This window comes from Seriola dumerili, unplaced genomic scaffold (assembly GCF_002260705.1).
Source record: "Seriola dumerili isolate Sdu_G_001 unplaced genomic scaffold, Sdu_1.0 BDQW01000621.1, whole genome shotgun sequence".
Classification (NCBI taxonomy): domain Eukaryota; kingdom Metazoa; phylum Chordata; class Actinopteri; order Carangiformes; family Carangidae; genus Seriola; species Seriola dumerili.
Genome location: NW_019174876.1, coordinates 466368 through 480485, shown reverse-complemented (window position 1 = coordinate 480485; position 14118 = coordinate 466368). Strand labels below are relative to the sequence as shown.

At 38.3% G+C, this 14118-nt stretch overlaps 1 protein-coding gene across 3 annotated transcripts in view; it reads left to right on the top strand.

The window, feature by feature from the left end:
- Positions 1-761: 761 nt before the first annotated feature.
- The window catches only part of LOC111236314 (myosin-10), a 54144-nt gene continuing 40787 nt past the window's right edge, over positions 762-14118 (top strand). For 2 of the 3 annotated variants that reach the window (XM_022765004.1, XM_022765003.1), the window contains exons 1-2: positions 765-1109; positions 8048-8204. In XM_022765004.1, the coding sequence (XP_022620725.1) occupies positions 765-1109; positions 8048-8204 (502 nt within the window). Of the gene's footprint in view, positions 1110-8047; positions 8205-14118 lie in introns of all 3 variants that reach the window. The other variant, XM_022765005.1, reaches the window with a different exon arrangement.

Genomic DNA, 14118 nt, shown 5'->3' with positions numbered 1-14118 from the left:
GAAGAATTGCAGGTTTTTGATATATAACAGATTCCAGTCACTTAAGCTATGATCTGAATGCTTTCGCCAGCATTTTTCTTTCTATCAGTCATTAGAGCAACTGCAGATTCATTAAAGCAATTAACCACCAGCTTCAACATTCAGATGTATATGTTGTATCTTAGTCAAATCAGTGATCTTTCCTGAAATGGTCAAAATGTTAGTTATAGTGCTACCACCCAACATAAGAGATTTTGCTGTCCATTCCATTCAACATATTTGATCGTATTTGGCCATTGTGGTTGTCTCTGAGCAAGACTGCTTCATGGCCATATTGGAATTTTATATAACTTGCATCAGCTTTGATTTTTAAGGTATTTAATTGGCTGGATTTAATGATCCAGACTCTCTCTGGTATTTTAATCCATAAACAATTTCTCAGTTGATTTAACAGAAAATGTATTATGGTGATATATTGTGGTTTGAAATAACATATATTACATTTAGTTGTTATTTGTTGGTTCAGTGTCATACTCTCATGGTTTGGTGGATCACTTGATCACAAGAACAGAGCCATCATCAATGTTATTAGTAAAATGTTTTTCTACTTTAACAAGACTTTTGTACATTGGTGATCTCATCTGTGCCTTACAGTATGAACAATGCAACATTAGTCAGCTGTATGAATTTTAAATGTAGCATTTTTTTATTGGTCAGATGATCACTGTACTTTCTCTCCTCACTCCAGGTGGCCAAGTGTGTTCTGCTTCTGGTTTCCAACAGCAATGTCACAGAGGAGTGGGCAGGAGGACCCGGAGCGGTACCTCTTTGTGGACCGCGCTGTGGTCTATAACCCAGCCGCCCAGGCTGACTGGACTGCCAAGAGACTAGTATGGATCCCGTCAGAACGCCATGGCTTCGAAGCTGCCAGCGTGCGCGAGGAGCGTGGAGATGAGGTGGTGGTGGAGCTGGCAGAGAATGGGAAGAAGGCGGTGGTCAACAAGGATGACATCCAGAAGATGAACCCACCAAAATTCAGCAAAGTAGAGGATATGGCGGAACTCACCTGTCTGAATGAGGCATCTGTGCTTCACAACCTCAAAGACCGCTACTATTCTGGCCTCATCTACGTGAGTATTTATTAAGAAGTGCAGTCACATCTAAGAATTTGTTATCATCTTCTTTTACATTCTAGAAACTAACTTAAAGTCTAAAAAATTACAATTTGATAGTTTAATTCTAGTGATATATCACTTTGTCAGCCTAAGAGTTAATGAAAGCAATGCTATTGAATTGTTAATGTCATGCAGAGAAATTAAGTATTATTATTGCTATCACTAAAATTTTTACACTGCCCTAGTAATTGTTCAGAGCGCTGTGGTCAGCAACAATAACTTCCTCCCTAAAAATGAAAAAGGTCATTTTGGAAAATAGTGTGCAGTTTTTGTTATATGTAAGTGCATCCATCTTACTGGCTTTGATCATTAAGTGGAGTAACAACAAAGAGAAGCTTCCCACCTGCTTAGTTAGGAGTCCATATATTCAGCCTATTTGTCCCAGTGATGGTTATGGTGTGGTTATTGGCAAAACCAGCAGCAGAAAGATAACAAGCATTGTGCTGTGTTAGTGTTTCTTCTTTTTAATTTGTTTTTGTAAATACTATTGATAGTTTTTTAAGATTACTTGGTCCACTTGACAATATACCTAGCATGCTTATTAAACAAGTCTTGCCCATTGTAAAAACCAGAACCTCTACATATCATATCCATAGCATTTCACACTTGAGTCTTTGAAGAGGCTAAGAAACAAATTTCCTTCAACGTACAAGCCGTCATGTCCTACATAAGCTGCCGATTTCCCCTGTGATTATGCCCCACTTAGTGACATGCATTCCTGGAATAGCCCAGACACGGAGCTTGTGGGGCACTTGAGACCCAAGGAGGAGGCAGGGGCTGAGGGGTTCACACTTAAAGGCCCAGTTGCAAAGACAGAAATGAATTTGCTAAACCAGATTTTAAAATGATTAGAATGTCGACGCTGGGCATGAAATAATATCAGAAAAACTGGTTAGGGCTGGGATTGTCTGAAATCATTTTCATCTTATATGTACATCATTTTAAGATATCCTTCGGTTTAGGTCATTATTTATCAGCTGTTCCAGTTGTACTGGGTTTTAGTGGAAATGAGCTGCAGTTAAAAGTATTTTTCTGGTTTTCTGCATTGGCAAGTGAGACGGATGTTTGGAAGCATTGCGGATGAAGTCATGACATTTGAACGGTTAATGAAGACACTATGTATTCTTTGTGTTGATGAGGCATGAATACGTCAGTGTCATCATTTAGCAGATGGCCTGCCAAACCACCAGCATTATGGCATTATGTCCCTCAGTGGAATAATTAAAGGAAAGAATCTACTTGCAGGTATTCTTACTCTGCTTGGATTCAAATTGTCTGTCATCTTCAATTTATCCCAAGACCTATTTTATAGTGATGTGTTTGTACTTAATATTTTGCACATTTTACTTACCCTACATTACAGCATACTGTATATTTTAACTAAAGCCAGTATTTACTACATTTCCCCATGCTTTTAAGAGCTCTCAAAATGTCTTTAAAGTCACTTTCTTGAGTCTATAAAATTAAAAATTGTGATTTAAAATTTCCCAGAGCTCATAGTGACTTATTCAGAGAGCTTGTTTTGTGTGACTAACAGTCCAAACCTCTAAAATATATTGTAATGCACTTTTGTAGAAGGCAATGAAAACCAGCAGCTATTCACATATAAGAACCAGTGAATTTCTGGTATTTTTGCTTCAAATATGGTTTCCCGAATAATTATCAACATTGATTAGTCGATTGACAAAAACATAATTGAATCAATCAAAGGGCTAATTGTTTTTGGTCTAAATATGTAACATCGCAATCTATTAAGTGTACTCTCTTTTTTGTGTGAAATATCAGTGAAGATAAGTAACGTATAATAAAGTCCTTAAGTCTATAATAAAGACCTTTGAAAAGCACAAATGTGATAGAAATAAATAATTACAGCATTATCAAGGGAAAGAAACCACACTAAAACCTAATACTCTCTTTTGAATTTGCTTTGATTTTTTTTCTACTCCTCCACTATATTGTACTAAAATATGATGTTTAACCACGATATAATTGATTTTCACAATAATTTCACATCATGTAATCATTTTTCAACAAGACAAATAAACATTCACTAGCAAACAACACAATAGACCCAGAAATCCAATGTACTTTCAGAGTAGTTTGTTCTGTAGCTAAGGGGGCAATTGCTAACATAATAAAATCTGAAAGTGTTTGCCTCTAGCTTTTGTTGCAGCAAAATTAAGAAAAAGAAGTATTAATGACATCATAAGTTGATGTTTAGTTAATAAAAGGCTTACCCTGTTGACGTCAGCATGGTGGGGGATGTTAGCACCAGGCAAGGTGTAGCAGTGTGAGCTCTGCCATGTGGTGACTGTCTGCTGATGGCTCCCTGCCAAGAGACTGCTTGGTATGTTTGTATCTCCTGAGAGCAGAAGCTGTTTGCCACCATATTACAAGAATGATGATCTTTTCATGACCATGACCTTACAAGAATTTTCAAAGTTTTCAAATGTTTTTTTTAACATAAATGAAAGCTTATTGCTTTGTAGAGCTGTTGACAAAAGTTAGTAATCGGTTCCAAATTCTCACTCTGCAAGTGCTGTGAAAAAACTCTGGGTACAGTGTGACCTCTTCAGCCTTTTTCCAATATGAGCTACAACAATATTGTCATCAAGTTCACTTTTTATTCTTTCAATTCAAAATACAGCCCAAGTAAAAAGAACATCTTTGTATTTTTTTATATTTTCAGAGGGCTTTTAATGGAAAAGGAAGTGACCCCAGCCCCATCTCTTAGCTCTGGGAGGCTTGTGCTGAGTCACACTGTAACCCTTAACAGAGTTCTTTGTGTTCTCTGATAAGAAACAGCTGTCTGCTCAAATAACTGAAATATTTTTCACTTTTGCTGTCAAAAAACTGCTTATGCTTAATTAACAGCCAATCCATGCCGGCTTTCGAATGTTTTTGCTGTTCTCTTGGGTCAAAGACATGATTCTGTTCTGATCCAGTTTGCATGCTTTGTCAATTTTTGTGTTGTGTCCCCAAAGTCCCCAAGTGTGAAGCTAATGAACAAAGACTTTAAGAGATTTGAATAGCTTGCATGAAGATCTTTGCATTCCTGACTCTGCATGTTTTCCTGTCCTGATCTTGAGGATTGTGTGACCTTTTAAGTCAGAGCAACATAGCATAGCCCTGACATAACCTACTTTATGACTCCCACCCACACAGAAGGCAGTGGATGGAAATGTAATAATAACACTTCAAACTTGCATCATAACATAAAAGGAATAAAACTATTTATGGACTGGAGAAATTGGCAACTTCTTGAGCTCAAAAGTCATTGAAATTTTAATGGATATACAGCACAGACCCATATACAGCCCCATATCATGCCTGGCTTTGCTGATTATTGTGGTTGACAAAATATGGTTCAACCCAGTGGCTGAGGAGAAAGGAGGACTGGATATAGTAATGATGTCACTGTGATGTTTTATTGAATGCAGGCCACTATGTGTTCATCCTTTGTTACATTGTTGGTGCAGAGTGTACATCCTGAGGAGGATGAGTAGCAGCTCCAGGCTGAGAGCTTTGTGTGAATATCTGTATTGGCATGCTGTTTCTCTGTTCATTAAGCCTTCCTCTGACTGCACAACTGGTCTGTTTGTTCATAACTGAAACCTGATCAAGATCCTTTCTCTCTTGAATATATTTTATCAAGAAAATAACATCAGGCTTGTCCAAGATTTTTACTTTTTGTCCACATGATAATGTTTATGAGTCCGCTGAGGAGAAATACTTTATCTGGTTTCTTCACTGGTTCCTATTCACATGTAGAGCATGATGTTGCACAGTATCATCCGTAGAAATCATTATTCTTGGTAATTACATCTCCATCTCATCCAGCTTTGCCTTGATTGTGACTCTTTTGTCAGTTGGCTTGGCTTTCTCTATCTTGTGTAGAGGTAAAGACTCTGTTAAAACCCCAGCTGAGTGACTCACACATCCCAGTTTCTGTGCAACATCACACTCCCATGTGTATACACTAGTAGAACTATACTGTTTCATGGAGGCACTACAAGATGTTTTTCATTGAATTTCCTCACAGATTATTGGCATTTATTTATTGAAGTAAATTTTTGGGTTTTTTTTTTTGTTTTTTTTCATCATCCTTGTTACGCTTTCTCTATGTAGCATCTGATCCTCTCACCTGTTCGAATTTAAGTTAGCTCCCTCTCACAAGCAGCAAGAAGAACAGTAGTGTACTGTTGAGCAGCTTAAGATTTAGAGCAAATATAGAGTTGCTCTATATTTTCTGAGTTGCAAATGGTGAAAATATTATTGTTTTAGGCAAATGAATTTCATCATTTGCTTGGGAAGTCAGTAAAGATACTTACATGTTTTTTTAGGGTTTATAGACATTTAAAGCCCAGTTAGCCCAGTTATGTCAGAATGGAGGGCACTAATTCATGCAATAGCAGAGACCCCAGAAATTTTTCCCATTGAGAGGGGCCCTGTTGCTAAGCACTGCTTAGTTCACAGACATTTATTTGGACATTTCCGGAGAGCTGGGAAGCCTTTCAACTGTGTCAGAGTTCTCATCTGTTGACCATAGTTTATCTGGGTAGTGGGCTCAGGGCTGTGTTGACTAGCTCCAACTCATCTATGAGCTCAAAATAACCTGCGTTTAGTACTCAAAGATTCAGATGTAGATATTGTTGACTGACTAGATGTTCCTTTGTGCAAACTCTCTTTAAAAGAAGGAACACACCACAGCACACTGGCTGGCTGGTGTCTTGTTATGCCTGGTTGTTAAGGCGTTCAACCCCTTGCCCTCAAAACACCACTAATCCCCCAAATACCTTCTGGGGTCCACCATCAAGGACAGCCAGCAGAGTCATCCCTTACCTCACTGCATGTGGCCCATGCTGGGTCAGGGGCACTGATCTGTCTGCCTGGCGCTATGCCCACCATAGGGGGCCTTGGGTGGGGGTTATTATGGCAACAGCCCCACAGTACATCCTACAAACTGAAGTTGATGTTTACAGTCAATGCCAGTTAGCAAGGTGTAAGATTTAGTCTTAGTAATGTCAGTGCCGATCAGGAAAGGTGATCAGTGTCAGTGTCAGTTCACTGTCAGATACAACTGGTGATTCCAGAGTAACAGATGTCTACAGTATATGACCAGGTTGCAACACAGAGTTGTTTGTAAAGCATCTGTGCACATGGAAGAGATTGGGGAGGGGGGGTTTGATGGCCATCTGGTGATCTTGCCTCCACCTTCCACACATGGGCTACAGCCACACATCCACCACCAGTGACAGCCTTAAACTGTGTCAGTCTTATACATGCATTTCTGAAGGTTATACTTTTAACCCCCTTTTAGTAACTTTAGGCTCATTACTAGCAGTGTGTGGATTTAATTTAAATTTGTAAAGTTGTAGCATGAGCTTGATACTTATAAAATCCTACTTTGTTATGTGACTAACAAGGGGTGGGTGGTATACTGTCAAGTTCTGCCATGACATGGATTTTGCATTACTGTCATTACCATGATAAATACACATCTTTTAATTTATCACAAGACACGGTTTAGTTTTAGCACACACACAAGGGAGATCTACTTCCAACAACACCTGATGAACTATGTCACACCAACAGGTTACACACAGGCAATAGGCCCATTCAACTTAATGTGGCGCTGCTAACTTTTACTATGTTAGGGTTGCATACAGACATTAAGTGATAATATTCAATAATTACCAAGTCCAGCTTCAACATTACAGTAACTTCACAATGTTATTTTACGCTTCACAGTATCAAAGTGTAGATGCGGGGTGTTGTGAACCTCCAGCCAGGTGACAGTTGAGTTGTGTTTTTAGAGGTCTTTCTCTCACTCAGTCACACACAATCCCACAGCATGCTTTGGTCATGTCACCACTGTTCCAGTTCAACAACTCAGTTAGCTGGCCCTGGGCCCCCAGCAGCCCACTGGCTGCCACAGACAAAATAATTAAAAGAATGTGGTTTTGCAGCCTGGCCTAGCACAGAGATCAGAAAGGTGGAAAAAAGATTTAAGGATACAGTGAAAAGGAGTAGAGAGCAGATGGAAAGTTGGGACCACATCATGCACCAACAGAGTTTATGGATGAGAGAAAGTTTTTATTGGCAGGTGAATCAAGACTTTTGATCTCAGTCATTGATATGTGATTCAAAAAGTTTTAATCCAGCAGCGTCTTCTGTTTACTGTGTATCACCTAATCACTCCTTGCTCAAGGAGCAGCAGACATGTCAGGGATTAACCCTGTCCTTGGTTGTCTGTCTACATATCTGTCTGCATTATACAGCTGAGGGATGGATATTCTTTTGTGAATTAAAATCACCACCCCTTCAGTCTAATTTCTGATATCAGTCAAAGGATGTCTGGCAAAATTTGCACCAGTTAAATGTGAAGAACAAATGAGATAGGGAATTGCCACATACTGTATAAGGAGGATAAGTGAGTGGACTAAGAATCTTAAATACATACTGTTGGATAGTAAGCAGTGTGCCAGCAACCTGCAGTGATGTAACATTCTCTGCCATGATCCATGAATTTGTGCACTAATTGCACAACACAGTGTCTTTTGGGCAAACACGAGAACTATGAAGTTGGACAATAATATTTGGCTCTGGATGCACTGTGCTAACTACAACAACCATTGTGATAGCAGTAACTAATAAAAATTGTAAAATTGTATTTTAATCTCTCCTGGTAGCAATATCTGTGTCCAATAAAATTCACACTCAGCACTGTTCTCTCCAAATTCCTCATATGTCATTTCGTTCCTATGACAGTGCACTACAAGGATCTCAGAGTCCTTTTTGTGCTTATTCATTGTCTATTTAGTGCTCAACATAATCAATGCATATAAATGTAACAGTATAACAGTCAACCATGTTTTCTCTTCCTTTTATAGACATACTCTGGTCTCTTCTGTGTGGTCATAAATCCCTACAAAAACCTGCCCATCTACTCAGAGAACATCATTGAGATGTACAGGGGCAAAAAAAGGCATGAAATGCCCCCTCACATCTACGCCATCTCAGAGTCTGCATACAGATGCATGCTACAAGGTAAGTTTGAGTGGTGTTGTTAGATTATAGCCTGTTTTTAGGGTTAAGAAATAGTCATTACATTCATGAAGTATTAAGTGTTTTATGTGTGTGTAACAGTGTTACATGGAAATGTTAAAACTAATAAATGTCACAATCAACTTATTATCTCCTTGTGATTTAGGCTACATACTATTAAGAGCTGATTGTTTTGATCTTGGATTATCTGTGCTATGGTGCCTGCTTTTGTTGTGGTGTCATTGTTCATGCTGAACATTTATTTGGAAAGTATACAAACACTGAATGGTGTTTTACGTCCAACATATATTTTTACCAGTTGTTCTTTTTTGCTCTGCCGACACTCTGTTAAAATAGCTCCACAGCATTTTGGTGGTACTTTTCTGGCCTCATCAAGATTTTTAACAGGGGGCCAAAATATGTTGAAGTAAAGCTATTCATGATGCTAAAACATAAATTCACCTAAAAGCACTTGGTGAAGTATCTTGAGTGATAAATCCATGAAAGTAAAGATATAATTCACAGATATTTAACTTATTTCAAGCCTTCACACAGTCAAAGCATTAATTTTACATCAGTGTTACTTCCAAACACAACAGATATGACTAGTGTCATATTTGCGCTGAAATCTTTTGTAGATCTTTTTCAGTTATATATTTAGGTGGCATCTTTTGGAGTTCAAGTTAATGCATTAACAGCTTGACACTGTGGTCATGTGTGGCATCCAGTCTGCATCAGTTGTCACATTTATTCAGTTTTAATTCATTTAGGAACATAAAATCTTGGAGGGGAAGGCTGTCCATGGTGGATGATGTCTTCAAACATCCTTGCCTGTAGTTGGCAAGCTTCCAGGCTCTATGAGCAGTGACCGACTGGGATCAGACCAGCGAGAACAGAGAGGGTGACCCCATTGCACTCCACAATAGGTCCTTTGTGTGATTGTGAGGGCCGACCAGTGGGGGTGGTGACAAACTGGACAGTCCCATCAGTCCTTTAGGCTTTGCTTTTCCCATGTTGGTACACAGAAGGAAGTTTCAGTAGTGTCAACAAGTAGCTGGATGATACCTTGGTCCATTTTAAACTAAAAATACAGTCAAGACAATTACAAGGCATGCATTAAATACGAATTAAAATGCATAGCTTTCATATTTATATACTTTGTAAACTTTAGTCTAAAGATGCTCGTAGCAATGTTGATTGATGTTGTCGCTTTGCAGTTGATGATGTCGATGCCCAGGAGAATATTTTCAATACTAGCCTCGCTGTAGTTGTTGTTGAACTCTGCCAGCTTGTCATTTTGTCCAGCTAGTTTCTTGCTGTCACCTCCTTCTCTTTTCTTCACACCCTCTATTCTCAACACACTGCGTTTCCACATGGATGATCATTGATGGTCATGGGGGCAGGGCCGGACAACCTGTCAGTTAGTGATGTTTTCATTGCAACATATTTATGCATTTCCTAGTTTCTTTAATTTGAAGCAATGACCTCTGCCCTCAAGCCTCTTAGAATGCTACATGCATTTACTGTATGTCTCTGAGAACACAGGGCTGACCTCTCATTTTTAATGCAGTACTACTCCAACCCATTTCTGGTCCTATCAGAATTAACAGAGTTTCAGTTGAAAAAGAGGTTTGTAGGTTGGAGATTAGTGGTGGCCAGCTGTTGTTCAGCTGTGGCCCTGAGCATTTCAGTAACCTGGTTAACATAAGTACATAACCAGCTGTATAGATTAGCAATGGTGTTTTTTTTCTCCACTTGGCATTAAAGTCATCAGTAAGCTAAATACTTGGCCAGATTGTAAAAATGACCAGCAAATTAATTGAAAATTAAAATAATCATTAGTAGCAGCCCTAGTCAATTATAAACAAAGATTTTAAATTGATAACTACCACAGTGTAAACTGTCTGTCTGTCATCATCCCACATTACTATATTGCCCAACCCTAGTCCCTCTTATCTCTTTTGCAGTGTCAGTTGCCATCTGAATGAGAGATCATTTGAGGCAAATAAGTTATTGCCTCTAATGTAGGACCATTGGAGCTGTGCTGATGGCCGAATCATATTTACAGCTGAAGGGTGTCTAAATCTTGCAGGGGTCTGTTAATTACTGCAACATTGCTGTGAAGCCAGTCAGTGCTCAGTCAGGAGGTTAAATGAGGTGTTACCTAACAAAGACAGGGTGTGTAAGCAGACCTCTAGAACTTGCTGCACATCTGTCAGTGATTAGAGGTCCAGATACTTTACATAATTTCCCTCACTGCTCTGCTGATGTGAACTCACTGACGTACAAGAAGCTAATTTTATCATATCTGGAAATGTGTAGTAAGGAAATGCAGATGCGTGCTTGAATGAAAACATGTGTTAAATGAACCGGTCAACCTGTCAGCAGTTGTGATGGATCCCAAGAGTGGACATACATCAGTAGCACTGCAAGTGTCCATAGATGTAGTTGTGAAACAGGGGGACTTTGTTTCAGTGGAAATAGAGAAAGACCCCCTTCTCGAGTCTCTCCCTGGTGTTTAATCAGGGCATTAGGTCAAGTCCAGCTAGATCCATCTTGGCTTAGTGAAGTTTTTCCCATAGCACAGGTCTTTGATTTCTCTCCTTGCGGTGCATTTTATCAACAATGAAGAAAGTGCTCCTCACCTCATATGTCAGCACCATTAATGAAATTTAGATCATGAAAAATGTAAAGTATGTTCCATGAAGTTCTCGGTGAACTGTACAGTGTAACCTGTCCTGTCAGGAATGTGTGATAAAACAGGCTTGGGAATGTTTATAATGGTACAGTGTACACTCTTCACAGACACTGGCCCACCTGGCACTAATAAGGTCTATAGCAAACAGTAATGGCTTTGATGGCCTTTTGAACTGAGGCTTAATGCCGGGCTCTTTCAACCTCAAACCTCCTCCTTCACTTACAGGACATTTTTGCTTATCTTTTTTTTTTTAAACTTATTTAGTTTCAACAACGGTACATTATACATATTTTCACACAATTACTTTTCTTTCTCTACAATTCTTTTTCCTTTTACAACTGTACATAGCCTTTATACATATTAAATTTAAGTATTAAGCAAGAAAACAACACAAAGAAAAGAAAAGAAATATTAAAGAAAGGCATAAGTATCCACTCTGAAATACATATATACACATACAGTACATACATACATACAAACACACACACACACACACACACACACACACACACACACACACACACACACACACACACACACACACATACATATATACACACATACATATACATGCATACACATATTTACGCATATATAAAACAAACCCATCAATGAGAAAAAGAAACTCCAAGGTATAATAGCTTAGATAAAAAATACAGGTGGAATATTTACTCTTGAGAGAGACGGAATGTCATGTGTACATGTGGTGCATGCACATTTTTGCTTATCATTTGAAAAAAGCAATGCATTACCACGTTTCAAAAAGATACTGCAAGGAGCTGTGCATGAGGTACAGATTTACAGTCACTGAAGCTATTGTTCTTTTTCTTTCAAACAGTGCTCTTTTCTCCTAGAACAGATGTGGTTGTGGACAGTGAAACTGCTCAGTCAGTAACTAGCGGAGCACTCGTGTTTCCTTTGTAATAGATCAAAATAAAGCCAATAGATTTTATCCTAAATAGTACAAGCACAACTGGAACTATAACTATCACTGCTATTCTTTTAACTATCGCTTTAAAAATTCTTCTATCCCCTTTAAATCAAATTGGACAGGTGACTAAGACTACCAGAAGAAGACTGCAAAATACAGATGTATCTACTCTGTGCCCCTGAAATTGAGGAGCTCTGTGGAGACCTTGTGTGCATCAAGCTAATACTTGCTCATCTGACAAACAGAACCAAATGCGGTTTTACAGAAGCACTTACTGTATTATATGTTCCATTAAAAATAAGATCTGCCTAATGACATCAGTTTGATTTTCAAAGGATCAAAAATGGTAGATGTAACTTGTTGAGGGGTAGTTGTATCAAGTGAAATAGTGTTTTATGTCCACTTGTCTTGGCCATTCTTGGGGATTTTGAAGCTGAACTCAAGTTGACAGTTGAGCATTTGACATTTTGACATTTTGTAATGAAATGTCTCTTCAAAGAAAGCTCACCAAATTTGTAGTTGTTGTGGCTGCCAGTGCTTGTTGGTCCTCCATTCATTCATCTTAGAAATGCTCAGATGTGAATCCACAGTACAAATACTGCTTCAGTGTTGTCAACCAGTGTGAAATTTCTGGCAGACTTGGCTTATATGAGAGTTGAACATAAGTCTCAGATAGTTTTTCACATACAGACTTCACCTGGTGTCTGTTTTTTTATATCAGCTAGTGGAAGGAAGACAGCGTTTCAGACCAATATTTTATAATATAATATTATGCGCTTAAGTATATTTATTTCTGCTGTTTCTTCTTCTTTTTCCCTTTTATGTATATTAAATATAACCATCAGTATGTCTTATATTCCCTTTTCCACTCAGTGATTTCCTGTCCTCTTCCTCCACTCACTTTTCTTTGGCTGCCGCAATAGCTGTCTTCACTGATTCATTTTGCACCTGATATAGATATTAAGTGCAGACTGCCTAAATGATTTCCATCAGTTCAGTTTGCATGAATACCTTGGATTAAAAATCAAAATTCTGTTGTCGGTGTTACTCAAACACAGTTAATCTCCCTATCAGATTTCATTACTTTCTTTCTCAGAAATGCTCTCCATAAGAAACCAAACACTCTGGATCTACACAGCATTTGTTTCCATCTGTAAGCCCTCGGCTGAAGCATCAGCCTCAGTTATGGCCACACCAGAGCTCTTTGCCATCATAGTCTTAAAAGAAATGCTTTATAATGATTCATTACTTTGACTTTTATAACAATATTGACATATACCTCTGTGTCAAGGGATATTGTAACCCTTTTTGACCAATAGTGAATGGTTTTCTTAAATTTGGAAGGTCAATTAAGATGACAGACAAGTATTGGTTCATGCCACTAAAAACGTAACTACAGCCTTTTTTAAATAGGCTCTAAAGACCCTTTGGCTCTGTGTCATAAGTATAACTACTCTGAGGTGTTAAACTAATAAACAATCACAAACCCCTTCTGCATTATGAGATTACTTTTTTCAGTTCCAGAAAAGACATTGCAGACACCCAGAGTTCTTCAAAATCAGCAGTAATTCAGTTTCTGTTTTGTTGTTATAGTTTAGATTCATGGTAACTCCTCTGCTCTATCCAAGTATGCTTAGAAGCAAATCCAATAATTGCCACAGGGGATTCTTAACCACTACTTTATTTTAGTTGGAAAATAGGAAAATTAAATATATGGCAGTCCATGCATGGTCATCATGCAGCTTTTGAAGTGTTTTTATCTATCTCTGATATTGGTCACTGTAGCTTTGAGCCCGTGGTGTGTCATAGCTGAATAGACTGCACTGATTTGTAGATTTATAATTTAAAGATAGATTGCATTGAAAAATCATGGCAGTATCTGTTTGAAGGATGCAACATTAAATATCACTGGACTTGTGTAAAACTTTCATCGTCCTTTTTGCAGTTACATAAAGTTAAATTGGAGCTGTGAGGTTTCTGTGGATTTTGGGTTGTGGTTGAAAACTTAGTGATGATGAACTTTGACCTAAAGGTTGGTGGTGGCCAGCCAGGTTTATGGAAAACAATTGGCAGAGCTGTGCACTTTAATCTTAGAACTTTGTGTAACTGCATTAATTCAGAGTACAATACAGTCCATGGTGCTGAAGAGGAAATTAGGTCTTTGATATTCATTTTACAGTTGAGTGTATTTTCATTTCTGAAAAAACCTTTACAACTGTTGATTACTTAGGTAATGGCTTAATATGTACTCTCTGTACCTAAGCAAACGTCTTGAGTGACATTATAGC